This window comes from Leptopilina boulardi, unplaced genomic scaffold, assembly GCF_019393585.1.
Source record: "Leptopilina boulardi isolate dan_hultmark-lab unplaced genomic scaffold, ZJU_Lbou_2.1 LbouV2_371, whole genome shotgun sequence".
NCBI classification, from domain to species: Eukaryota; Metazoa; Arthropoda; class Insecta; order Hymenoptera; family Figitidae; genus Leptopilina; species Leptopilina boulardi.
The window spans coordinates 2026466-2053719 of record NW_026137942.1 but is presented as its reverse complement, the minus strand read 5'-3'; the positions used below and the strand labels follow the sequence as shown (position 1 = coordinate 2053719).

The 27254-nt window shown below is 28.9% G+C and overlaps 1 protein-coding gene across 3 annotated transcripts; it reads left to right on the top strand.

Annotated features, from left to right (window-relative positions):
- The first annotated feature begins 1806 nt into the window (after window positions 1-1806).
- Window positions 1807-27056, top strand: LOC127287475 (uncharacterized). Of its 3 annotated transcripts, none has more exons than XM_051314423.1 (13): window positions 1807-1943; window positions 9479-9617; window positions 15999-16429; window positions 16744-17165; window positions 17995-18119; window positions 18331-18574; window positions 19728-19996; window positions 20700-21116; window positions 22712-23011; window positions 23441-24080; window positions 24962-25374; window positions 25540-25997; window positions 26083-27056. In XM_051314423.1, exons 2-13 carry the CDS (start codon window positions 9518-9520, stop codon window positions 26248-26250), a joined length of 3987 nt encoding a protein of 1328 aa, XP_051170380.1. In that variant the 5' UTR covers window positions 1807-1943; window positions 9479-9517; the 3' UTR covers window positions 26251-27056. The 3 variants fall into 3 exon arrangements, with proteins under 3 accessions (XP_051170380.1, XP_051170381.1, XP_051170379.1); XM_051314424.1 differs by having other exon boundaries at window positions 1830-1939; XM_051314422.1 differs by having other exon boundaries at window positions 1846-2347.
- The last annotated feature ends 198 nt before the right edge of the window (window positions 27057-27254 follow it).

Here is a 27254-nt window from a genome sequence, read left to right as displayed (position 1 = left end):
AAATGAAACTTGCCTGTTTCATTTTGATACTTTTACCTTAGAACTCGAAATGAGACAACCAGTTTCATTTTTGTTGCGAATCAAATTGAGTATAGAATCTATACTCAATTTGAATTCAGGTTTTTTCTGTGAGGGTGTGTGGTAGTCGTTTACACAAGCAATCAAGGTGTTACCCTAACATTATAAGATAGACTTCTTTGTAGTTGAAATAAGAATTCAATTTTTTTCACATTTTGCCGTTTTGGTGGCAGGAAATATTTTAATTATCTCCATATATGTGAAATGAATTGAATGAAATTTTTGTATCCTTTTCTTGTCGAACTATTGGATGCCAATAGTGGACCACGTTTAATTAAATTTTTAGATGATATTGACATTATTAGGTATATCCAATATTTTTTCGTCATTGGCGGACAAGACATACAACGAATATTCAAATGGTTAATAATTGGCTACTAAGATTGGACCATTGTTGATAACGAATGATTGGCTTCTAATATTGGCCCAATCTTTGTTGACAATTAATAACCAAGCTTTTGAGAATCCGTTTTGTTCTTGGTAGCCAATGATGGAACAATATTGGCTACCAATGTTTGGCAACATCGTGATCATCCCAAGATTTTACCATTCTCGGTCCAATATTGGGTGCCGATAGTAAGATAAGAAAAAACCATTCTTGGCCCATCATTTAGTCAATCGTAACCATTGTCAATTTCTCATTGGGAATGTACACAAACCTTTAAGACGGATTCGCGACCTACAATATGCGGCAGCAGATATTATTAATTTTTGGAGAAAATATTTGAAATTTATCAGAATATACTTTTAAATATGTGTATAAAGTAACCTCACAATAGCAATAAATTATTTCCTTAAGTGTTAAAAAAATTTATAAAAATTACTATTTCCCCTCTTCAATATTTTCGTTTTCAATATTCAAATAACTATACTATTTTATTTTTGAAGGTTTTCATTGTACTATGGAAGAGTTTTTATACTCAAATATTGAAATTAAGTTTTTTTTATACTCTTAACATTTTTTGTTCGAACTTAATCGCCTTTCCCCTATAAGATTTTGTATAGGGATTATCAGCAAGGATTTTTTTGGCAGATTTCTTAAAAAAAGTTTTTAAAAAAATTTAATTTTTTTAATTGAAAAATAAGACTTATTTTTGAAAAAAAGAGGGTAAATTTTTTTATTGAAAAGTCCATAAAAAATCACAAGCCAGTTTAATAACTTATAACATTTTATCTAGAAATTTCAGGAATTTTATCCCATATTATTTAGTAGTTTCATTTTTATGAAAATTTCACTTACATAATGAAAATATGTAAATTTAAAAATTCATTTTTCACCGTTTTTACGTTTTTTTGTTATACGCGCAAAAAAAATATTTTTTCTTTCATGCTTTTTTTAAAAATTAAATAAATTTTGAATTCAGATGTGCCCCCATTTTCAATTTCATAAGAACAATAATTTTTTTAAAAGATATAACGGATTTTCGTGAAAAAATAATTTTTATTTTTAAAATTTTGTTTACAAAAATCATTAAAATTTTAAATTTTGTCGTAAAAAATAGAACAATGTTTTGTATAAAATTGGAATAAGTAGTAAAAATTGTTTCACCAAAAAGCCTCATTTGACATATAGCTCATTCATTAATTGGATTGAATAAAATAATATCCTGCACGCAAAATTTGTGTGTCCCGGTCTACTCAACGATGAGTAGATCCTGAGGGCACAAGGCAGGGTCATAGAAGGGGGTCATCAACGTTCGAGCACATCCAAGTTCTCATGTTCATTCTGTAAAGCATCTGGGTGGACAGTATTTAACCGTCATTCGTGCTAGAACGATCAGAAGTAAAAGTAACCGGCTGTTTTATTCTCGAGTTTTGTGCACAAGAATAAATGATTGTAATTAATTCTACTTTAAATCTTGTAGGTAATATATATAAAAACAAAACAGTTTAAATTTCATTATTATATTAACTTTTAATATATTCAAAAGACGAATAGAAAAACATTAATGCAATGTTCTTTATCACTGATCCGAAACAATAGGAACAGGCCAACAACCCATATACAATACAAAAAACAAACAAAAGAATTTGCGGAATTGAGTTACATTTTAACAAAATAAAATAATGAACATTCTATAAAATACAAATTTTTCCGGTTCTTTGTTTATCTTTAGTTAGTAAGTAAACCAACATGTGAAAACCGGTAAACCATTTTTTAAATAAAAAGTGATTAAAAATAATAGCGAAAATTGTGTTTAAACATTTTTATTGTGATTATTCGGATTCAGAAAATCGTACAAATAACACATATTGTGGCCAGCTTGCAGTAAGTGTAACATGTAATATTAAAAAATGTTATTATAAAATTATCTTAAATTTCTTTGAATTTTTATCACTGTAAAAGTAATACTATTAAAAAATATTTTCTGAAAGTTTCAATTGGATTTTGAATGTAGATAAATGCAGAGATAAATCTAAATAAAAGTTTTAAATAGGGTCATCTATTTTAAAAAATTCAAATCTTATTTTTCCTTTTTTTTCTCTCATATAAATCTGAGGCTTTTTTAAAAGGGTCAAGCACCCGTGTCCCCCTCCTTAAATAAATGTTAACAATAACGTTTACTTCTATTCATAGTTCTAAATCTTTTTTGATCACGTTAGAAGAAAAACAAAAACTGTTATTGACGATTAACTTTAATGGTTTCCAATTGTTAACCAATTCTAAACAATGAAATCCCCCACAATACTGAAACTTTTCTAAAGATTTCCTAAATATTTATTTGAAATGTTCGGAATATTTCAAATAAATCTTTAAGAAATCTTTAGGAAAGTTTCAGTGCTGTTGGGGATCGTTTCTTAATATTTTTTTTAAAAGCTGTTGTTGTTGCCTGAAATATGGATAAAAATAAATAAGATAATGAGAATATTAAGTTTTATTAATTTATTATTCATTATTGTTGTTTTTATCTAATTATTTATTATGAGTTATTTAATTAAGGAAGATATAAGATTAATTACTAGGGAAATGATAATTAAGTAGAAGTTATCGCTTAATTTGTGTGCTTAAACTGTAAGATTATTATTAATAATTTTTGAGTGACATTGAGATAATATAATATGATTTTTAATTGTGTTATTAGAACCTGAGTGACAAAAATTTGAACTTCTTTATCTTCACAATCTGTTTGACTCAATTTGACCTTATAAATATTAGGTCAAATTGTCGAGCTGATAAATGTAGGTTTAGTAGCGCTATAATTTAGCTAATTATAAAACTAATAATTAAAAATTTCTTTTTAAATGTAGTGATTCTATATGTATATGATTCTAGGTTCGAAAAGAAGGTGAAAAAAATGACAAGTCTATACATAATGTAAATTTTAATTAATTTAAATTTTAGTGGTAATAAGTAATTTAAAATCGAACATCTTTCACATTTTTTAATATTTTTCATCTACAACTTTAAAAAATTTTTTTTTTTAATTTTGAAAAATTAAACAAAAAATTTCCATTTTTTTTTAATTTTATAACTTAGATCCTAAATAATGTCAGAAAAAAATTGTCCTTCGTTAACAATCAACATTTTAATGGCTTAAAATTTTATTGGTGCCACCTCTTAACTTTACACATAAAAAGAACTAAAAAATGAACGCGTGCATGTTCGTTGTTCTAATTTCAGTTACATATTAATGTACAAGAACGCGTAACCCAAATCTACACATGAACATATCCGTGAACGACTATGGAAACATGTACATGAATTTTCAATAAAAAAATTTCATTGATTCATCTTAAAAAACGAATTGTGATTGCGGATCTTGAAATCCGGGATATAAACTTAAGTTTAATAGTCATTTTTACACGTCAAAATGGCGTAAAAAAGATGTACTCTAAAAGAAGTGTCCGCATGTCTTTTTCAAGCGACCTTTTTGTGAAGAAAGTTCCGGCGTGTTGAGGTGGGGCAACACGATATGATGACGCGATGGGGAATGCTGAAGCTGTCATGAGCGCGGCTTGGAATTGTGTGAAAGGTGTATAACACGACAATAGAAAGTTCTTGCATGTCACTAAGAACCACTTTTGTTGACCCGGAAGGAACTACAGTGACGAAGTGACCCACATCCGGTGGTTACATTACACATCTACCCTTTTTTGAAAATAAATAAGTTTACAAAAAGGATAGATCTTCTTTACAGAGATTAAATATCTCTATAAAGATTGATGAATTATAAAAGAAATACAAGATTTTATGAAAAGAAAAAGTGTAATGTAAAACACGGATCTGAACTTTTGTGTAACTTTATCATTCTATATTTGTCTTCACTTTAAATAAATGTTGTTCCTATTGCTTGCATTGCAATTTTTTATAGTTATATACACGGAAAGAATCAGTTCTTGAAACTTTCATTTCATTGACTATATACTTATTTACTGTTGAGTATGATATTAAGCCATTTAAAAAATAAGAAATCTCCTATTGAAATTTAAAAAGAATTCATAAAACTAAAGAATAAGAATGTTGAAGAAATATTGAACATCATTTCACGAAACATTCATTAACTATATTATGCAAAATATGCAATCTAAGTAATATAGCAGTTAATTAAATTTTCGACAGCAAGAGGAGGTCAATTAAATAACTCGATACCATAAGAGCGATGTTTTGAGCGTAAATCGAGTTATTTAATTGACCTCCTCAATTAAGGGGTTCCAAGTGCGAAATGTCAAGTCTCACAATACGTCCCAACACTGGCTCAGTAATGTATGCCGAAGTACGGCAAACGTTACTGGGACAGTACTGGTGATGAATTCGTCCCATTATTGTGCCAAAATTACTGGGACATCATTGGCACCGCAATAGGGGAGACCGGGGCTGAAAGTGCCGATTTTGAAAAAACTAACTAAAATGCTAGTAAAATGAGAACTTTTTGTTTTAATCTATAGTCTATCTATTGTAAAATTTAATGTAGTTTTAAAATCTATTATTATTTTTTGATAATTTTGACCAGTTTTTTTTTATAAAAATGATTTTGTGCAGCGAGGCAACACGACACGTTAAACTCCGCGCTGGGGAGAATTGTGCCGACGCCAGGGTCGGTTGTGCCGCTCAGATTTTTTAGTTGTTTCAGTTGAAGCAAATAATTTTACGTGTAAGAAATAAAATAATTATTGACAATATATAATTTACTATTATTTATTAATCATTTGTTATAAACTTTTAAAGGTATTTAGGAACAATCTTACACAGAAAAAAACTGTACTCATTTTTGCTGCTTATCATTTTCAGTAAATTATCAAAATGAGTAAACGGCAAACTTCACGTTACTCAAAATGAAACTGGTTAGTATCAAATGTCAGGTTATGCCAAATAAAATTGTTTACCACTATTATGTTGGTACTAACTGTGAACTATTTCATAGTGCGCCATCTGAGGATGAAAGAACAAAGTAATTCAAACGTAATAAACCAAAATTATAAAATACAATTTATGTCTCTAAAATTTTTTATAAATATTAAATAAAAAAAAATTATTAGCATTGCAGTTAAAGTTAAAATATTCAAAATATTATTAAAGTTTTTATTTTCTATCGAAAAAAAATTTTATAACATTATTATTAAAGTTGTTCATAATAATAATAATAATTATTATTATTATTATTCATATTATAATATTATATTAATAATATTAATAATTATGAGTTAATTTAATTATATAATAATATAAATTTATTTTTATTTTAAATATATTATACATAAGAATTTTTAAATAATAAGAACTCAATTTTATAATATTATAATATTTAAAAATAATCATTTCGTTTATTACAAAAAAAGCAAAGCTTTTCGTCCATTGACGATGGATTTTTTTCAAATAAAAAAAAGAACAACTTCTACTAAAAATTATAGATCCAAAGAAAAACTACATCAATCACATATATTTTAAGAATTAAAATTTATTTGTTAAAATTTTTAAAGATAAATTTTTTTTATTTATTAATTAATGTGAAAAAAATTTGACACAATATCATTTTGTTTCGTAAACAATATTTTACTTTAAAATTTTTTAAATAAGGCGCCATTACCTTTGGTTTTTAGACAATAGCGCTTTGTTTCTCTACTTCATGTTAACGCAGTTGGTTTTACTGCCTGTCATTTCATATGTTTCTTAACCTAAAACTTAATTTATTTTATTTTATAAATAATAATAAATTGACTTTAAGAATTAAAGTCTTTTTAGTTTAAAAGTGTTTATTTATGAAAAACAATTGTTTTAGTACTATTTTAAATTAAATAATCATTTTTTATTTATCTATAATTCATAGTTAAACATTTACTCAAAATGAAACTGACGTTGTTCATTTTGATATTTTTTCACTGAAAACTTAAAATGAATAAGAGCGTTATCATTTTTGCTGCATATCAAAATGAGTATGATTTCGTACTTATTTTGAGTACAGTTTTTTTCTGTGTAAGATTTCTAGATTATAGTAAGTACAAATAAACATTTTCTGACTTTTATATTCTATAATTGCATAGTTAGTCAGTCACTTAAAATATAGTTTTCGTAATAAGTATTTTTATTATAAACATACAAAGGATTTTTCCAACAATCGTAATATTTATAGATTTTTGTAAATAAATATACATTTCTGACTTAAATTTTACAATTACATAATTAGTCAGTCTTTTAAAATATTTTTTGAAATAATTATTTGTATCGTTAATTAATTGTAAAAACTCTACTTTTTGATTAATAAATAATTTTTAAAACGTGAATACTTATTCTGGATGCGATTTATTGAAATTACAATTGACACACATATAACTGACCCTTTTTTACCATTCACACATTTTAAATGTGCCCAGTTTTTGTAAACGATGCATTGAATCCATTTTTAACTTGATTTCGGGTTGGAATAACTATGCTATTCGAATAAACGAGGCAATAGTAGATTATGGTTATGTAGCAATTGACAGCGGCACAACCATCCCCAAGCGAAAGGCACAATTAACCTCGTTGCGTCGACGCTCACTTTTTATCAAATATTAAAAAACTAGATAAATTAAATGTTAGGTTTCATACACTATTAAATCCGTCGATAAATTTGGATCATTTTAAAAAAAAATACGTATCGATATCTTTAAAAATGCAAAAAATAGACCAAAAAGTGTTACATTGGCTAGAATTACTTTTACTAAATAAACTTTAGCAAAATTGGCTATAGATACATGCCATATTAACCAAAAATCTTAGTTAATATAACTAAGGAAACAAGGGGCCAAATATACTAAATCGCTTATGACAATATTAACCTTGCTTCCTAACTGAATTGACTAGGATTCTTGGTTACGCTGACTAGATTTAAAGTTCCTATGGTTAATAGTCATTAATGCGAAGCAAATTTTTTTCAGTGTACTGTAAACTTATGTAGCAAACTTACATGGCAACCTTACTGTAAGCTTACAAAGACTTTATTCTGTATATGTTTACAGTGACCTTATCATGTAAGCTGGCAATGAGCTTACCTTGTACCCGTGTGGAAATTTATCGTGGAAATGTATTGCAAACTGTACAGTTAAGCTAGATTCAATCCAGCAACTTGAGAGGAAAACTGGACAGAATCAAGTAGGGTATGTGACGCTAGGGATAGCTAGCTATATTAAAATATACAGTTTATATCTACCCTAGGGTTGACCTATCTTCAAATAGGTAGTAACACCTACACAAAAAAAAATTAAATATGGAATTAATTATACAATTGTCACATTATTTATAATTGGAAACCTTATATTTACCCCTACCTATTGTTATTTAACGCTATCGCTTACATACATTTTGGAAAATATTTAACGCATACTGGGATCGAACCCCCTAACCTAACGCTCCGCAGGCTAACACGCTAACGGTTACGCCACCTTAACATGGGAAAATAAATACAAAATTGATTTGATAAGTTGCGACTGAGGAAAATGAAGACTTGAGGAGCAGAAAAATAAGGAAACAATAATTATTACATATAAAAATTATAATTTATTTTTAATGTTAAATAATTTATTTAACATATATAAGTCAATATTTTCATTTTTTTTATTTTTACCTAGCTAAACTCTAGAAAGGCTACATATCTAAGGAAATAAAGGGAAAACTGTATAAAAACTGCACATGAACTTTGAGGGGCCATTGCAGTTATTTAAGAATAAATTTCCACGACAAACACTGTTCAGCTATAGGCTAACCCCTATGGGCAAAAAACCATGTTCGTTCTAAAAACGTTTTTAGAACGTTTCATGTCTGTCAAATAATGTTCTGGAATATTATTTGAACATCTATGTTCTTAAAATGTTCCAGAACATTATTTGGCGGACATGAAACGTTCTAAGAACGTCCTTAAAACGTTTTTAGAACGAACATGGTTTTTTGCCTACAGGGACACTAGAACGGCCACGATAAATTTCTACACGGGTAAGGTTACTGTATATAGCCATACTGTGTAAGCAGGTTACTGTATCGCGAACATTTTAAGTTTACCTTAATCTTACTGTAAGTTAACATTGTAATTTTACAAAACTTACATGTAAGTCTGCTGTAAAATTGCAGTAAGTTGTGCTGTGAATAACTAGACAACTTATGAATTATTCTGGTCTTTATTATATGTATTATAAAGTTAATGGTTTAAGTTTATTATTTGATTTAGTAATTTACAATGCTATCTACACGGAGAGAAAAATCTGCCTTTTATAGTATGAAATAGATTGCTGCTATTTTTCTTTAAACTTTTCATACTAATAGAGCAAAGATTTGAGAATTTTTAGCATGAAACTTGTCTATGCTAATAAAGTTTGTCATATAGCCTCTTATTACATACTTATTATACTTTTAATCCAACGGCGCCATGCGAAGATCGCACATAACATCATCCTACTATTTTTGCATAAGTTCTATGCTTTTTCGGGGATAGACTCTTGCAACTGGCGATTAGGGCAGTTCCAATTAAGTAAAGGTGGGCGTGGCCTAATCGCCAGTTGCAAGAGTCTATCCCCGAAAAAGCATAGAACTTATGCAAACATAGTAGGATGATGTTATGTGCGATCTTCGCATGGCGCCGTTGGATTAAAAGTATAATAAGTATGTAATAAGAGGCTATATGACAAACTTTATTAGCATAGACAAGTTTCATGCTAAAAAGACATACGATTGTACTATAATTACTCAAATTTCATGCCTATATAGCATAGAAAATTTCTGTGCATTAAATGTAAACCTTTCTATACTATAAAAGGCAGATTTTTCTCTCCGTGTACCAGTTAAACATTTTAGCTTTGAAATTATTACATGAATAGGTTGCTATTTGTTTTCAGAATCTTGTAAAAGCTAAAAGTATTGTGAAACATAATACAAAATTGTTTTATAAATTTTAATTTAATTTTTTTAAACTAAGATTGTTGTTTTTTTTAGAAATTGTAGCTGATTAAAATTTAACTGGATGTGGTGAGGATGCACCGAGATTGTAGCAACGGGGAGCTAGTCTGCTCTGTTGCGAAACTAAAATTAATCGGACTTCTCCTTCTGTCAATACCATTCTCTGTCACTGCTGGTAAGTATATTATATTTTCTTGAAAGTAAGACATAATTTCTTTAACTTAAGGGGTTTACCCACTTTAGACGCGCTAAAATGAAGGCTGTTTTCAAGAATTTTTCTGATTGGTTTATATTATAAATATTGACATACAAGTTGTTAGACTAAAGAAATACACTTCCGAAATACATGAAAAAATTTTTGTTATTTGTTTTTTTAAAATTTTATATGCATGCAAATGGTAGTTGAAAAAAAATCCCCCAAAAACGATGGGTCCACGCTGTTGATGAAATCTCTGACATGGATTGTCCGAAACCAAAAAATCAAAAAGTTTTGGATTCAGTGTGGTAATAGCTATTGCGCATATCAAGGGATTTTTTATTTTTGCAAAATTGACAAAATGGCGGACATTTTTCGAAAAAACTAACACACGGTTTTCTTTAATTTTTCGAAAAATGTCCGCCATTTTGTCAATTTTGTAAAAATAAAAAATCCCTTGATATGCGCAATAGCTATTACCACACTGAATCCAAAACTTTTTGATTTTTTGGTTTCGGACAATCCATGTCAGAGATTTCATCAACAGCGTGGACCCATCGTTTTTGGGGGATTTTTTTTCAACTACCATTTGCATGCATATAAAATTTAAAAAAAACAAATAACAAAAATTTTTTCCTGTATTTCGGAAGTGTATTTCTTTAGTCTAACAACTTATATGTCAATATTTATAATATAAACCAATTACAAAAATTCTTGAAAACAGCCTTCATTTTAGCGTGTCTAAAGTGGGTAGACCCCTTAATTCAATTATTAAAAAAATTTATACATTCTTTTCCTGAAAGAAGAGATACTCTTTTTGTAATAATTGTGTAATAACATGTAACAATGCGTTACAACGGTAGTGCCGCAACAAATTTTTATTTTTTTTATTTTTTAAAATATTTAAATTTAAATTAAAAAAATTAAATTAATTAATTAATTTATTTATTTTTACATTTAAATTCAACTATTTCCCGGATGAAAAAACTTGTACAAGAAAATGTACAAGTTCTTGTACATGTTCATTAATGAACTTGTACATTTTCTTGTACATGTTCGAGTAATGTTCTTGAACAAGTTCAGCATCCGGAATTGAGATATGTTCTTGTACCAGATGTGGAACATGTTCTTGTACATGTTCATTTATGTCTTTTAAATTAAAAACTTAAAAGGCTGCGCAGTAGCTTTCTTAAGCCTTTACAGCTGCGCAATAATTTTTAGCATTCATAAGTGAAGAGTCTTAATAATTATAACTTATTAAAATTTCAAATTTTTTTCAAAAACATTTTTAAACAAATGTTTTTGTACAAGAACATAAACGTGTTCATGTAAAAGTATTTGTACATGAAACCTTCACAATAAATATGTACAAGAAACATGTTTCAATTCCGGATGCTGAACTTGTTCAAGAACATTACTTGAACATGTACAAGAAAATGTACAAGTTCATTAATGAATATTGAAATACATTACTCCTGACATTTTGAATTACTGTTATGTTTATGGCTTTAGGAACTCTCTAAATCTGAATTAGTAGTTTTCTACTAATGGAAGAGTGCGTATTCGTTTACCAATTGAATTATTAACAGTGTTGACTAATTGTTAGTAAAAAAACTACTAATTGTTAGTAGAAAACTATTAATTCATGGAGTAGATCGTATTTTTTATTATTTCAAATTAGTAAGCCGATTTACTCCATGAATTAGTAGTTTTCTACTAGCAATTAGTAGCTTTTTACTACAGATTAGTCAAAACTGTTACTAATTCAATTGGTAAACGAATACGCATTCTATCATTAGTAGAAAACTACTAATTCAGATTTAGAGAGAACATCTGAATACTGTTTTATAATAATATATAAAAAGTATTACATACCAACATTTTTACCATGTTGTTACATTTATTACAAAATATTACGGTTTATTATAAAGATATTACAAGAAGAGTATACACTTAACTACCTGAGTAAATTACCTATTTGGAGAGTTATTAATACATTTGTTTCAATTTAGCCAATCTTTTATATTAATTTATTTCACAAGGTGGTAATGAAGATTTTTATCATAGTAGGTTAGCCGCTAAGGTTATAACTGAAACAAATTGAGCACCTTGGTAAAATAACTCGCGGTAGGTCTTTTCTTAGCCATCAGATGTACAAAAATGGGGAAAAAAGTGAAATTCAAAATTTTTATTTTTGATAAATACTACCTTGTAGGAAATAAAAAACAGCATATTTTTAAAGATAAATAGTTTAATATTTTTAGAAAATTGATTAAAGATAATTTTTAATTCATCTAACTATTGAATTATTAAAATCGTTGATACATGTATAATGATCATCAATTGACAGATGATTACCTTGTAGTAAATGAGCCGTGGAGAACTTTTCAAAATATAATACTTTCTCGATCAATCTGGTGTGCCTAGTCTATTTCCAGGCCGTATCTCCTATAACCGAATAATAAGTGTAGCGCTAAGAAAATAATAAAAATAGCATGAGTCCACCTAACGGTACTTCGCATCCTACTGCCACACTTTACTACAATCTGTTATCTTACATATACTTACTGCTTTGAGTTTTAAATGTTTTAAACTGTGACTAAAGCCTCAGAACACACTCAAATATTTGACAGACTGTAGATATGTTATTGATAAATGACTTTTTTGTTGAATAAAATATACTAATTGAATAATACAGAATTATACTCAATCCTAATATACACGCTTTAATTTCGGTTCTTATATATGCAGGGTCTTAAAAAGTCTGAATATATGTGTACGTCCTCATGAAAAGGGACTATTTTAGTTTCTTTCATAAGGGCGATATTTGCATTAATGTTCCTGCAAAAATAATCCTTATTGTAATCGACAAAGTGGTCCCTTTTCATGCGGACGTATACATATATCTCGTAACATTTGCAATGCTGAGAAAAATATTTTAAAAAGTTGTACACAATTAAAAAAATAATAATATTGCAGAAAGACTTTTCCCATTTTTCAATATTTTCTTTCGAATTTTCTCGACTCCTCTCGTCACTGCAAAAATAATTTGCCATTACAGATAATAATTTGTCATTGAAGATTCGATGCTTGGGCCGAGCTACGTGTCGTCACTGGCAGTGTTTATTTGCCACTGTAAATTCGTTACTTGGGCTATTAATGAGCTTATAAAAATTTTTTAGTTTATTTGTCCTACAGTTACTGCCAATATATTGAAATGTTTAGTAGAACCTGTTTTCATTTTTGTTTCTTACAATTACTAATATTTTATCAACATGTTCATTATGGGATGATTGTTAGTGGTTGATTTTGATCCATTTGGGGTTGATAGTAATTAGAAAGTATTCTTGAAAATTTCTAATAGGAGCTTATAAAAAATTTTAGTTTATTTGTCTCCCTGTTACTGCCAATTCGTTGAAATATTTAGTGAGGGATGATCGTTAAGGGTTGATTTTGATTCTTTTGGGGTCGATAGTAATTGGAAAATATTCTGCAAGATTTCTAGTATTTATGGAATTTATTAAAACTTGTTGTTTTAGAATAACTATCAAGTTGTCGAAATAAAGTCTAGTGATTCTCCGCGTTTCAATTTCCATGTCCGAACGTGTATCAACCTGCATACATCACTGTTATATTTTGGTGACATGAAATTTTTTATCGATGTTGAGATATGTAAGAAATTCTATTGAAATATTAAAATAAAACAAAAACTGCTATGTAAATATTATATTCACTTTTTTCTATCACTATAAACATTTTTGATGTGCTCTGATTTAAACACATAACACAACTTTCATCATATATAAATAGTTTACTACTAACGAAATAAAAAGATGCCAATAGGCAATTTGGTATTATATTAGTTATATAAAAAATAATATCTAACTGTCTCAACCTACATACATCTCCCATATTTTAAAATAATTAATTTAAAACTAATAATAATGGCAGCTGCGACTTTGTGCTCTCTGCATGCTTCTGCCATCTAATGGCGGCAGGACGTAATAAAGATAAAATTATATTACTTTCCTATTTCCCATTTTGCGATCGCGTTTTTGCATGGATTCGAAAAATCTTTTGGATTTAGAAAATTATGAGATAAAAAAACTTGGTACGTTGGCCAATTTTATAAAAAGTGTTCTTAATTCGAGAAAATAGTGTTTTCAAATCAGTGTTTATCATAATTTTTTGATAAGAATCAGCTCTACAAACATCCATTTACCCCTCAGAATGCATTTTGCTTCCTCGTGGAGGAAGCTATGTAGTCCTTTCGTTTATAAACTTTTTAGAAATGGTGAAAACAAATTTTCCTCTATATAGAAACATGTTATATGAGATCCTGATCAATTGTCCGGATGTATGTATGTGTGTGTGTATGTGTGTGTGGATCGTTTTTGTGAACACGATATCTTTAACAGGTTTTAATGGATTTGGGTAAAATTTGGTAGGCTTATTTAACACATTAATCTCTCAAAAATGACGAGAGGATTTTTAAAAATACCCCAAAAAAAAAATTTTATCGTCTTTTTTCCAAAATTTTTTTTTTAATTGAAAAAATTTTTAACTCGAAAAATTTAAGGTAATATATAATATAATCGTCTTCTTTATGTCAAGATGAATCGATTGATATATATAAAGTATAGATTTGATTGAAATTTAAAGAATTAAAGAAAGTTAAAAAATCAAAAATTCTCATTTTAGCTAAAAAATGATGTGTTTATTTAAATTCATGTTTATATATGAAATAATTTTATTCCCTGCATTAAAACGAATTGGTTGGTATATATAAAGTATAGATTTGATTTAAAATTTGAGAATTAATAAAAATTGAAAAATCGAAAATTCATATTTTAGCTAAAAAATTTTGTGTTTTTTTTAAATACAAGTTGATGAATAAAATAATTGTATTCCTTGCATTAAAACGAATCGATTCGTATATATAAACTTTATGTTACACTCAAAATTAATTAAAATTTTCTTTATTTTTGAAAAAATTTAATTAATTTAAAACAATTTTAACACGAAATTTTTTAAATCAATCAATTGAATTGGACAAATTCATTGCTTCCTTCACGAGGAAGCGAATTTTTTGCTTCACACAATGAGGAAGCATAATGTTTATGAAATAAACATAAAGGACCCCCTCCTTGTTTCCTTTATATTTAGTTGATTTATTAAGTCTTTTTTCTAGAAACCAAAAGATAACCTAAAATTTCGGTAAATCAAAATCGCCAGGGTTGTTCGAGAAATTACTTCTCCTAATATTAATTTATCTAATGGTAGTTGCTCATCATTAATTTGCTGTATGCTCTATTTAAAATGTTCAAATTTATTGAATTTTTTTTATTTGACCCAAGTAGCACGATATATCAACCAGATGTTACGGTGATATCACCAGGGAATGTCACCGTGACATCAGGAAAATGTCAAAATGTCCGCCTTACGGTGATATCACACGGTGACATCGAGGTAATATCATGGTGACATCAAGGTGATATCATGTTGATATTTTACAGGGATTTAAAAGTTTTAAAAAATTATTATTTTTTTTATTTATTATTATTTTCTTTTATTTATTATTATTTTTTAAATTATTAAAAATTTTAAGTCCCTGTAAAATATCAACATGATATCACCGTGATATGACTGTGATATCACCTTGATGTCACCATGATATCACCTCGATGTCACCGTGTGATATCACCGTAAGGCGGACATTTCGACATTTTTCTGATGTCACGGTGACATTCCTCGGTGATATCACCGTGACATCTGGTTGATATATCGTGCTACTTGGGATCGTCTACTAGCAAAAACAGAGGACATCTCTTGTTGCGATAAGAAACGTCTTTATGAACATTTAGGATTCAGGCAGCTTGCAACCCTTGCAATATTTAAATTTATCAATTGTTTTATGACAATTGATACTATTTGATACTATTTAATTGTAAAGAAAATTGATATAAACAAAAAAAATCGTTTTTTAATATCTACAAATTCCATGTAATGAAACATTTTCTTAAATGAAACCCTTGGTTATTTGTAGTGTAGAAAACTTTAAAGCGATTTTCTCACATTTTGCATTTTGCAACTAACTGCACCAACCCTTTTAAAATTTGATACACTCTATCTGCACATAAATCCTGAAGTAACAACGTCGATTTTATTTTATAATTGATATTACCTTTACCTAAAATTTACTGCGTAATCTTACGAATCTTTTATATAAGCTTACAGCAATATATTGTGCTGTATGGGTTACAATTATTGGAGTTTTTTTACATAAATATGTTATTTCTTGTTACAATAAACATTTTTTGAAAGTAGCGCAATAAGTAATGTAGTTCTTTTTATTTACAGAACCTTTCTTGAAAGGAGGAGGTCGCTGTCCAGCCTACGAAGAACAAAATGTGTGTCCAGATAGAGCTCCTGACTGTAAAAGTGATTTTGAATGCCAGGCATCAAATGAGCGTTGTTGCAAAACTGCATGTGGCTTTAAATGTGTTACGGGAGAGCTGACAGGATGTGAGCAATTAGCCCTTGCCGCTACCAGAAGATTAAGATCTTTAAGTTCTATCGAGTCACAGCAAATGATACCAAAATGCAACAATGTCACTGGTGAATTTGAAAAAATACAATGTAATGCTGAAGATAATTACTGCTGGTGCGTCAATCAATTTGGAGAAGAAATGCCTGGAACACGTGTAGCTAACAAAACTTTTATTGATTGCGATAATCCAAGACCTTGCCCGGCTCACACTTGTCGCATGCTTTGCCCTCTAGGATTTGAGGTATCGTAATAAGAAAATTTAATAAATAATATAAGCTATTATTTAATAATTAAATGAATAAATTCATTAAAATAACTGCAAATGCCATAAACTAAATGCTTCTGAAGGATAGGCACACGGAGGCTTTTTATAAATATATTTTTTAATAAGAGAATAATCTTATTTCAAGAGTTTTTTTGTCACATTTCGATGTAATATCACCAATTTAAATGCAAATTGCAGAATATCGTCTATACTATCTCAAAATTTTAGAAATTTTATTTAGCTTTTATCAGATATTTTACAATCAAATTAATAAACTTAAATGTGTTTAGATCCAGCCAGAGACTGGTTGTCGAAAGTGTGAGTGCAAAGATCCTTGTAGAGGAGTAACTTGTCCTGGCATCTCTCAGTCTTGTGAACTAATTGAAGTTCCTTGTGCTCGTCCTCCGTGTCCTCCGATTCCTAGTTGTCGAAAAGCTAAATCATTTGCCACAGTGTGTCCTGTTGGTGAACCACTCAAAATCAGTGACACACCTAGACCATTTCTTTGTGGCGATTTACCTGGAAAACCTAACTGTCCTCCACTTTACCGATGTCTAGTACAACCTAATCAAGAATATGGCGTCTGCTGTCCTTCTAGCATCATTCTTAAGAGATCTGGAACCTGTCCAGTGAGTGAATCACAGTTTTGCGAATCCAAATGTCAACACGATTATGACTGCCCAACTCCACAAAAATGCTGCAACAGCAAAAGGTATTTTCCAAACTTTTGTCTCTAAACATTGTTTCAAAACTTTTCGGCTTAGAGTTCATCGTGTTTAAAACATGTTCAACTAGGTGTTCATTTTATGACCATTTAGCTTCCTCATCATGATACACTTATATTCAAGATTAAAAGAAGGATTACAACTAAAATAGCGATCAATTTTATAAATATTGGTAAAATGTAAACTTTATATACATTAATCTATTCGTTTTTATGCCAGGAATACAATTTTGACGAGAATTAATTAAAATTTCTGTATAAGAAAAAGTTATTTCAAAAAATACAGAAAACGATTATTTTCAAAAATTCAAAAAAATGATTAAATCTATAGATTTCAGTAAAATATGAACTTTATATAGGTTAATCGACTCGTTTTAATACAAGAAATAAGTTTTTTTTACCAAACAAAATTAAATTTACAAAGAAAAAAAATTTTGAAAAAATTGTAAAAAATAAAATGTGAATATATTAGAAAATCCTTGTGTCAGATTTAAGGCATTAATGATTACAATAAGCATACAAAATTTCAGGACAATCCGTTAAAACGTTTTTGAGATAATTTGTAAACAATATTTTGTGACACGCACACACACACATACACACATATATCTGGACATTTGCTCAGGACTTCATGTATATTAATTCTAGATGAAAATAAGTCCATATAACCCAATTTTAAAAAATCGAAAATCGTCACGAATGCAAAGCTTCCTCATGAGGAAGCAAAAACTAAAACCTTTCTTATAAACATAAATCGTCCTCCCCTCTTTCCACTTACTTGTAATATTTTGAAAATGAATTTTATACGTTATTTCAGATGTGGAAGCAGTGTATGTACAATGCCCCAGGGAACAAGTCTTTGTCGCAAAGATCAAATGTTAGCGGAATTATTAATCGTATCTGAAAGACAAGGACGCGGATACATTCCACAATGCACAGAAGGTAAATTTATAACTTAATTAATTTCTGAGGTATGTGATTTTGATCTCAAATAATAATATATTGTAATATATTAATATAATCAAAAAATTCGTATAAAGAATTGGGATTCTATATCGAGATCCTTCATAAGTTCCCTCTCACGTTCTTGTGCAAGTTATTACATAGGTACTTTTTATAATTACAAAATATAATTAACTAAAAACTATTACAGATGGGGAATATACTGCAAAGCAGTGTTCCCGAAATGGTCTTGTTTGCTGGTGTGTCGATCCTGACGGAAAAAAAGCACTCGGCTCCATGGGTCCTGCAAACAAAGTTGATTGCTCACCAATTATTAAAGCCAGAGCTCTTTCTCCTTCATGCATTCCTCAACAATGTGCCCAAGTATGCCAATACGGCTTTAAAATTGATAATTCTGGTTGTGCAACTTGCGAGTGTGATAATCCTTGTGAAGGGTAAGATTTAAATATTATTTACAAAAAAATATTGAAGGAATGTTTTACATTTTTTAAACTTTTACTTTAATCAAGATTATACATTTTTTTCTATTTAACGAGCATTCAAAAATCACTCACGACATGAAATATTTATTTCATAAAATGTTTTTTCTATCCTACAGACACAAACATGTCGATTTTAGATACCTGACGTTCGCGTGTAAAACCAATAATTTATTTTTCCGTCTAAAAATGGCGTCTATTTTTTTCCCAGGATAAAAACATCAACAGCTGACCCATGTGTTTTTTATCCTACGACAAAAATGGACGCCACCGTATTGAAAATCCCAGTACAAAAAAATGTACATGTTCAGCAGCTGAACTTCTACCTGTTCCAGTGAGAACATGTACAAGATCTTATACAATATTTACACCAGAATTTGGAACAAGTTCTTGAACAAGATTTTGTACAAGTAAATATATTTAATATTTACACTGCCGCTCAATAATATTTGCCCACCTTACAGCAAATCAGGGCTTTACAAAAAGTTTTGTATCTTTAATTCTTATAAAGATATAGCCTTCGTCAAATATTTATCTTAAAGCTTATATCTTTGACTTGAACGATACAAAAGAGAAAATTAAAAAAAATTGTATTGTTTAATTGTTCAAAATGAAAAAAAAATTCATTTTTTTGTGAATTTCAAATTGATACAGTTTGTGAAGAAATGATCAAGATTTAATTCTGGATACGGCATTTAAAAGCTTATTTCATCACCTTTCCAACGCTTTTTTGAAAATTTTTCTACGATGATTTTTGAGCAAGATATGACCAATTGTTTAAAAAATAACCTTTTTTTTCAATTGTTGATAACTTATGAACAATTGACTTTTGAAAAAAATTGTTCAGAGAAAAAATGTTCCTTATTATGTATAGAATTAGGAAAAAAAGATTGAAAAATTTTTTTAAATAATTTTGTTTTTCTCTCATTTTGACCTCATATATTTGTCTGTAAAAGGTACGTTACTCACTGCTTGTACAACATTCCCACCTAACTAGGATTTACAAGAATTCTCACTTAAAAATATTTTTTTAAAGGTTAATGTGCTAAACAAATCTCTTATAAGTTTCTTTGATTTTAAATTAAAGTTTACTTATTTTTTCATTTAGATATCCTTGTCCCGACGGGGAAGAATGCTCATTGCAAAAAGAAGGAGGTTGCACGGACTTTTTATGTTTGTCAAAACCTGAATGTAAACCAAAGAAGACAATTCAAAACGTTTGTTTAACTGGAATTCCTTTAATTGATCAAAAAGGCAACGAAGTGACTTGTTTTGCTAATAAAACTTGTCCGGATAATTATAGCTGTATCATGATTTCAGAAATAAATAAGTCTTTTTGTTGCCCAGTCATCACAAAATCTTCAAAATTACCATCAAGTATGTAACATAATTGTATAAATTCCACTACATTTACAGATATTTAAAAAAAAATTTAATTTTAAAAAATAATTTTTTTTACATCATAAAAGTGGTCTTTCATAAACCACGTAGCTCATTTAGTGGAGCGAAGGTGTTAGTAAAATAGTTCACTAGGTAATTTTCGCGAGAATGTGGATTTAGGCTTTGGAAGAACGTAACTTTTTCGTCAAATATTCTTTCTTTGTGCGAACTGTGTCGGATGGTCGCAATCCAAATGACCGAAATTAGCTGATCGTATTCTTTCTTCAAACATTCAAATTTGAATTTGAGTTTAAAATCCTCATAACAGTAATAAATACAAAAATCTGATAAAATATTATGATTCTCTAAAGCCAAAATATTAAATAAAATTATTTTAAAGTTAAAAATTCACAATTTTGATTGGATCAGTCCATTATATTATATTTCGCACAAAGTCGTTGCGGCATATTTTTTTGAAAAAATGTTATACTTTGTAATAATGATTTTGAACAAGCGTACAGCATATTTTTAGGAAATATGGCACAGTTTTAGTTAAGTGCAGAATCAACATCAAGGGTTGAGGTAACGGTAAAATTTGTGGTCTTGTGAACGTTAATTTTTTTTAATTTGTTTTCGTTAAAAACTTGTGAGTATACGCCATTAAAGATGGTATTTATTAATTAATGTTAATTGTTTCAAGTGTGCCAGTATCTTCGGGATTTCAACGAGCGAATGGAGGGAACGAGAGTGGGAATGAGTTTGGCTATACCACCTCCTCAATGCGAAGAAAATGGTTCTTATAAAGCCCTGCAATATCACAATGGCGCTTTTACATGTGTAAATGAACACGGTGTTATTTTAAAAAGTGAAGTAGATGCCGAAATAACCAACTGCCAGAATGTCAGAGACCATTTCCAAATATGTGGTAAATTTTCTTGTGAACTTAAATGTCCCTATGGCTACGAATTAGATGCAACTAAATGCCAGCAGTGCAGATGTAGAGAACTGTGTAAAGAAGTTGTATGTCAAGAACATCAAACCTGTGCAACTATTGAAGTTAACTGCGGACCTGATCAATTTTGTCCAGGTGTACCAGCCTGTTTAGCTACAAAATCTGGTGAGGAAGATAATTTAATTATGCAAAATTATATACATAGAAAACAGGTGCAGTGGTTTATTCTCTTGTTACTTTAAATAATATTAAAACACATAGAAGGTGGTGCCCTTATACTACTTTAAATGAGGAAGCAATTATGGATTTATTATTTATTTCCAATAAAAATAAACGGGACGCATGAATATTCCCTTCATTAGACTTGACGGAATTTTTGTGGTGTCAAATTAAAAATTATCGAATTTACATTCAGTAGAATTTTAAAAAATAGATTTTATAATGAGCCTAATTTTAATAATGAAAAATTTCTATTTAACAAAACTCTGATTCTGTAGAATTTCTATTTAACTGAACTTAGATAAAGCAGATTTTCTAATATATCAAATTTTCAAATAACACAATTTCCATTTAATAAAATTGATATCTAGAAAAATTTTCATAAAAAAGAATTTTTATTTATCAGAATTGATTATTTGTCGAATTTCTATTTATCCGAATATTAACTTAAAATTATTTTAATTAACAGAATTTCCAATTAAAATAATTTCTATATAACAAAATTCTCATTTATCAAAAGTTTTATTCAAAAAATTTCTATACTATCTAATTTTTTTTAATAGTATTGTCATTTAACAGAAATTCTTCTTAGCTAAATTTTGAGACAGAGAATTTCTATTTCACCGATACTTTATTTGACAGAAGTTTCACTTCTCTGAATTTTCATTAGATAGAAATGTTAAAATGTCGAATTTCCATTTGATCGAACTTTCATATATCAGATTATCCACTTGGTATACAAATTTCAGCGGGAGTTTTAAAATCAACCAATTAAAAATTATTAAGAAAATTGTGATTGGTTGATTTTAAAACTCCCGCTGAAATTTGTATACCAAGTGGATAATCTGATATATGAAAGTTCGATCAAATGGAAATTCGACATTTTAACATTTCTATCTAATGAAAATTCGGCTAAGTGAAACTTCGGTCAAATAAAGAATCGGTGAAATAGAAATTCTCTGTCTTAAAAATTTAGCTAAGAAGAATTTCTGTTAAATGACAATACTATTAAAAAAAAATTAGATAGTATAGAAATTTTTTGAATAAAACTTTTGTTAAATGAGAATTTTGTTATATAGAAATTATTTTAATTAGAAATTCTGTTAATTAAAATAATTTTAAGTTAATATTCGGATAAATAGAAATTCGACAAATAATCAATTCTGATAAATAAAAATTCTATTTTATGAAAATTTTTCTAGATATCAATTTTATTAAATGGAAATTGTGTTATTTGAAAATTCGATATATAAGAAAATCTGCTTTATCTAAGTTCAGTTAAATAGAAATTCTACAAAATCAGAATTTTGTTAAATAGAAATTTTTAATTATTAAAATTAGGCTCATTATAAAATCTATTTTTTAAAATTCTACTGAATGTAAATTCGATAATTTTTAATTTGACACCACAAAAATTCCGTCAAGTCTAATGAAGGGAATATTCATGCGTCCCAAATAAACATCCTTTTAAAGGAAAATTTACATATTGCAGCGAAATATTGCATTGTATTAGCTGATTTGATGTTTCACAACTTTTATAGGCCAGTGTCCATATTTGGTTCCCAGTTCATCAAGCTGCGAATTAGAGTGTAATAACGATCAAGAGTGTTCTGGAGAAGACAAATGCTGTTCTACCGGTTGTGGTACGCAGTGTGTTCCTCCTGTTGTTGCTACAGCCTGTCAACATGCAAGAGCTGTTGCTGAACATGAAGCTAGAGAATCTGGAGAGCCAGCAAGAAGAACGTATATTCCTGGTTGTGATGAAAATGGTACTTTTGAACCTGTCCAGTGCCATGATGGAATGTGTTGGTGTGTTGACGATGAAGGTCGTGAAACTCCAGGTATTTATTAGTAATATATAATTATTAAAAGAAAAAATACGTTTTAAGAAAAACGCGTTTAAATACGTTTTTGATCCAGAAACTAGTGTTTTAACTATTGCCTTGAAAATCTTATGTGTTCTAAAATAACTATTCCACTAAAACCAAAATTTACAATAACATGCTAATAGTGCTTTCTCCTGACAATTAATACAAATATATTGACAAAGAAGCGAAAGAATGGAGCCATATCGCGCGCATCGTTAAGTGCATTTGGTAGCATTTGAACTACTACACTTATGCATACCCTAGATATTTATACTTCGAATTAAAAATTAATAATGTAGGATCATATTCTACAGATAATAAACTAATTTTTAAAACAAAGAAATGTAAATGTATTAATACAATTTTTCATATAAATACAAGATTATAATTTTTATTTCGCAGGTACTCGTGTCTTAGAAGGAATAGTTCCGAGATGTAATAAACCACAACATTGTCCTGAAATCGACTGTAATCTAGAATGTCAGGATGGCTTCGAGTTGAACTTAGAAAGTGGTTGCCCTATTTGTTCTTGCAGAGATCCTTGCAAAAAAGTGACATGCCGTGGTGAAAACGAGGCTTGCAGAATGGTGGAGGTAGCTTGTAGTGCTCCTCCTTGTCCTCCAGTTCCTGTGTGTTTGCCAAAGAAAGAGAATCCTTGCCCAAATGGAACTCCTCTTCTTGCTCAGGATGGAATGCCTACAATTTGTGGCCCACATGGACGTCGCTGTCCTTCTACACATAAATGTGAACTTTCTCCTCTTGATGAATATGCTTTCTGCTGTCCAAAACCACGCGATGTTTGTTTTGAACCTCCTCGCATGGAACCCTGCTCTAGTCAGAATATCAATGAAACTGAAAGATGGTACTTCGATTCTGAATTAAATGAATGCCGGTTGAAAAAAAAATGTAGCACTGGCTATAATGATTTCTCAAGCAAGCAAGTTTGTGATATTGTCTGCCCAGTACTTTCTCCTTGCGAAAAGCTACGAGAAACAAATTTGAGAAATTCACAAAGACTTAAACGGCCCACATTTTTACCAAGGTGTAAATTTTAATATTTTAACTCTTTACTAATATAAACTTATTAAAGAGAAATATGCACCAAATAGCAGAATTTCTTAGAAGCCTTTCAGTAAAAAATCTATTTTTCTCAAAACAGTATTTTTCAAATTTTATGTCGTTCTAAATCAGGGATTATTTGTAGGATGGTCTTCAAATTTGAACAGACTGTTCTAAAACTGCTTTATTAAAAAATCCCTAATATATATCTTCCACATTTTTTTATTAAATAAAGAAGAAAATAAAAATTAATATTTCTATTCTAGGCGAAGCCATAAGCTGAAATGCCCAGGTGAAAATATTCACGTTGAAATCAATGTGGTTATTAAAGACGTAGATTTTCGGATGGTGTTTTGAAACAATTCCAATTAGAAATACACGTGGAAATTGATAAAAAAAAATAAAACCGTTTATTATTCCTAAGTGGTTACATACAAGAAAAAATAAACTTCATCTATGAATTTGGAGACCTCTAAGGGTCTCTTTTTTGTGTAGAATTTCACGTGGAAATGTTTCGAAATACCACGTAAAGTACGTCTAGGTACATGGATATTCACTTAGATTCTTATGCAAAATACCTGAATTTCTACATGTACTCCAACGTGAACATTTTCACCTTGGTGGATATTTCAGTTTTTGTATGTGACGTCCTTGAAATATCTCATGTTGTTTTTAAAATAAAATTACTTTTATTTTGTTAATTTCTGAATGTCATTCATAGTAGATTTTCAGTTGTTTAAAATAGTAATTAACTTTAATGACCTTTAGAACTTAATACAAATTAAATTATAAATTGAAAACGCATTGATTGGCCTATTTTTGAATCTTATATGTTCGTAAATTAAAAAGTTATTGACATTCCAGATGCAATCCAGATTCTGGAACTTGGGAACCAATTCAATGTCTTGAACATGTAGGGTTGTGTTGGTGTGTCAACAGAAGAGGTGATCCACTAAAAGGTTCTTTAACACGTGGAGCAGAACCAAAATGTAACTTTAGACAAGCCAGACGTGGAAGAGGACCAATGGAAATCGACACGTCTATTAAAGGTTATATAGAAAATGCATTGATGGGTTTAGAAAATGAAAAAAGATTTGTTAAAGTTTTTCAAACAAGATGTCAGGCGATGAATGCAAGAAGACAGGTTACAGCAATTTGTGACAGAATAGGAAGGTTTGAACCAACACAATGTGCAGAAGAAACATGTTGGTGTGTTGACGAAGCAGGAAATCAAGTCATTGGTTCTGAACCGTTTTTGAAAGGGACATATATTTGCTGTTAGTACTGTTAAAGTTTAAACCATTTTTTGCTTTTTTATATTTATAACAAATATAAAATAAATAAGTTAATAAAATTAATTTTAATAACTTTTTGTAAATATAATTTTTCATAAATTTTATTGTACTTTTAATATAAAGATATAAAAAATTAATATTTTTTAGTACCGACCTCTATTGAAAGTGTAGAAGTTGCACTTCATATCCCTGGGAAATTTCTTCTTAATGAAGATTTGCGTTTAGCAGAAGAAGCGAAAGACTTACTTAAAAGTTTTGGAGCAAAAATTAGAGATGGAATTGAAATCCTAATGAATTATGATTCTGTCGTCCTAGCTTTTGATATCATCGGATCAAGAAAAGTGGACGTAGCTTTTCACTTGGAAGAGTTAATTAGGACACAAAATCTTTCTTTATTAGGGCGCTTAGCTGACGCAACAACTTCTCGTTTTACGTACAAAACAAACATGAATCCCGTTCAAAGTAGAATTATTGCTTTAGAACAAAGAGAAATATTCACTGAATTACATACTCCACTTTATCAAACTGATACTGTTGTTCTTGGTGCTGCTAGTGCCTTTGTAATTTGTAGTCTTTTAATTCTTCTCATGCTATACAGAAAAAAGGTAATTATATTTATCTCAATAAATAAGTACTTTTAAATGCCATAAAAAATTTAACTTTTACTAAAAAAGTTATTTGCTTTTTTAGATGAAATTGAAGGGAACTCGAAAAGACTTTGAAACTGAGCAGAATTTCTTTGCATGTCAGCAACGATCGGTTAATGTTATTTCCGGAATTGATAAAAAAGAAAAGGTGATGGATATAGAAAGTTTAAATGCAGAAGTTATTTCAAAACGAGATGTTATGATTTCATAATTATGTTATTATGAATAAAGCCAACAAAATTCTTGATAACAACTATCTTATGTATCTCTTGTAACAAGAGAATTTAAAATTATTTTTGGGTATACCTTTCTTTTGTTAAGAAAGTATTAAATGCCAAATTGTATTTAAAACCATAATTTATTGAATAGAAATAATTTTTTTATCAACTTTAAAAATGTTTGTGAAGTATGTTATTTTCAGAGAGCTATTTTAAACTGCGTTTATTAATTCTTATAGCTAATGCATTATGTGTTCAATATCTAGTAGATCTTTAATTCGGCAATTAAAATTTAATTTTTAGATTGTTTTAAACAAAAAATTTTAATTTAACATTAAAATATTAATACAAACTTTTAAATTTTCTAAAGACGGGTAATATTTAAAATTTTATAATTTAGAGTTTGATTTTATTTTGGACAAATGTAATTATTTATTATATGTAAAAAACAGTTTTGTAAACAACACAGATAATCTTAATGCATAAGTAGGAAACATTACACATATGAACTTAGGAATCTTTTTGAGTGATCAGTATATAAAAAATATTTTTAGGTTTTAAATAAGATGTACATAGTAGCTTTGAAGAAGGTAGTATTTTATCTACTCTTTGAAGATTGTTTTCAATTTTTAATGTCAAAGACAAGCGACTGAAGGAAAAAACTTATGTATTTAATATTTTGCATTGTATATTTTAATACGTAGAGATACTCATCATTCGTTAAAGAGTAGAATAAAAAAGAAATATATTTATTTATTACTTCATTTTTTTAATTTCCGTAATAAACTTATAAAATACAGTTCTTTGTTATATTTTTTATCATATATGTATTGGATGCCCTGTAAAAAAGAAGAATTGGTCGACGTTGAAAGTAGGGGTTTTTGGGGTCGCTGAATACGAATGTGATGTCATTTTAAAAAAATCCAACATTTCGGACATCATACAGTTGGCAGAAACATTTCATATTTTTTTCATATTTTTGTCCCTTGATGTCTAA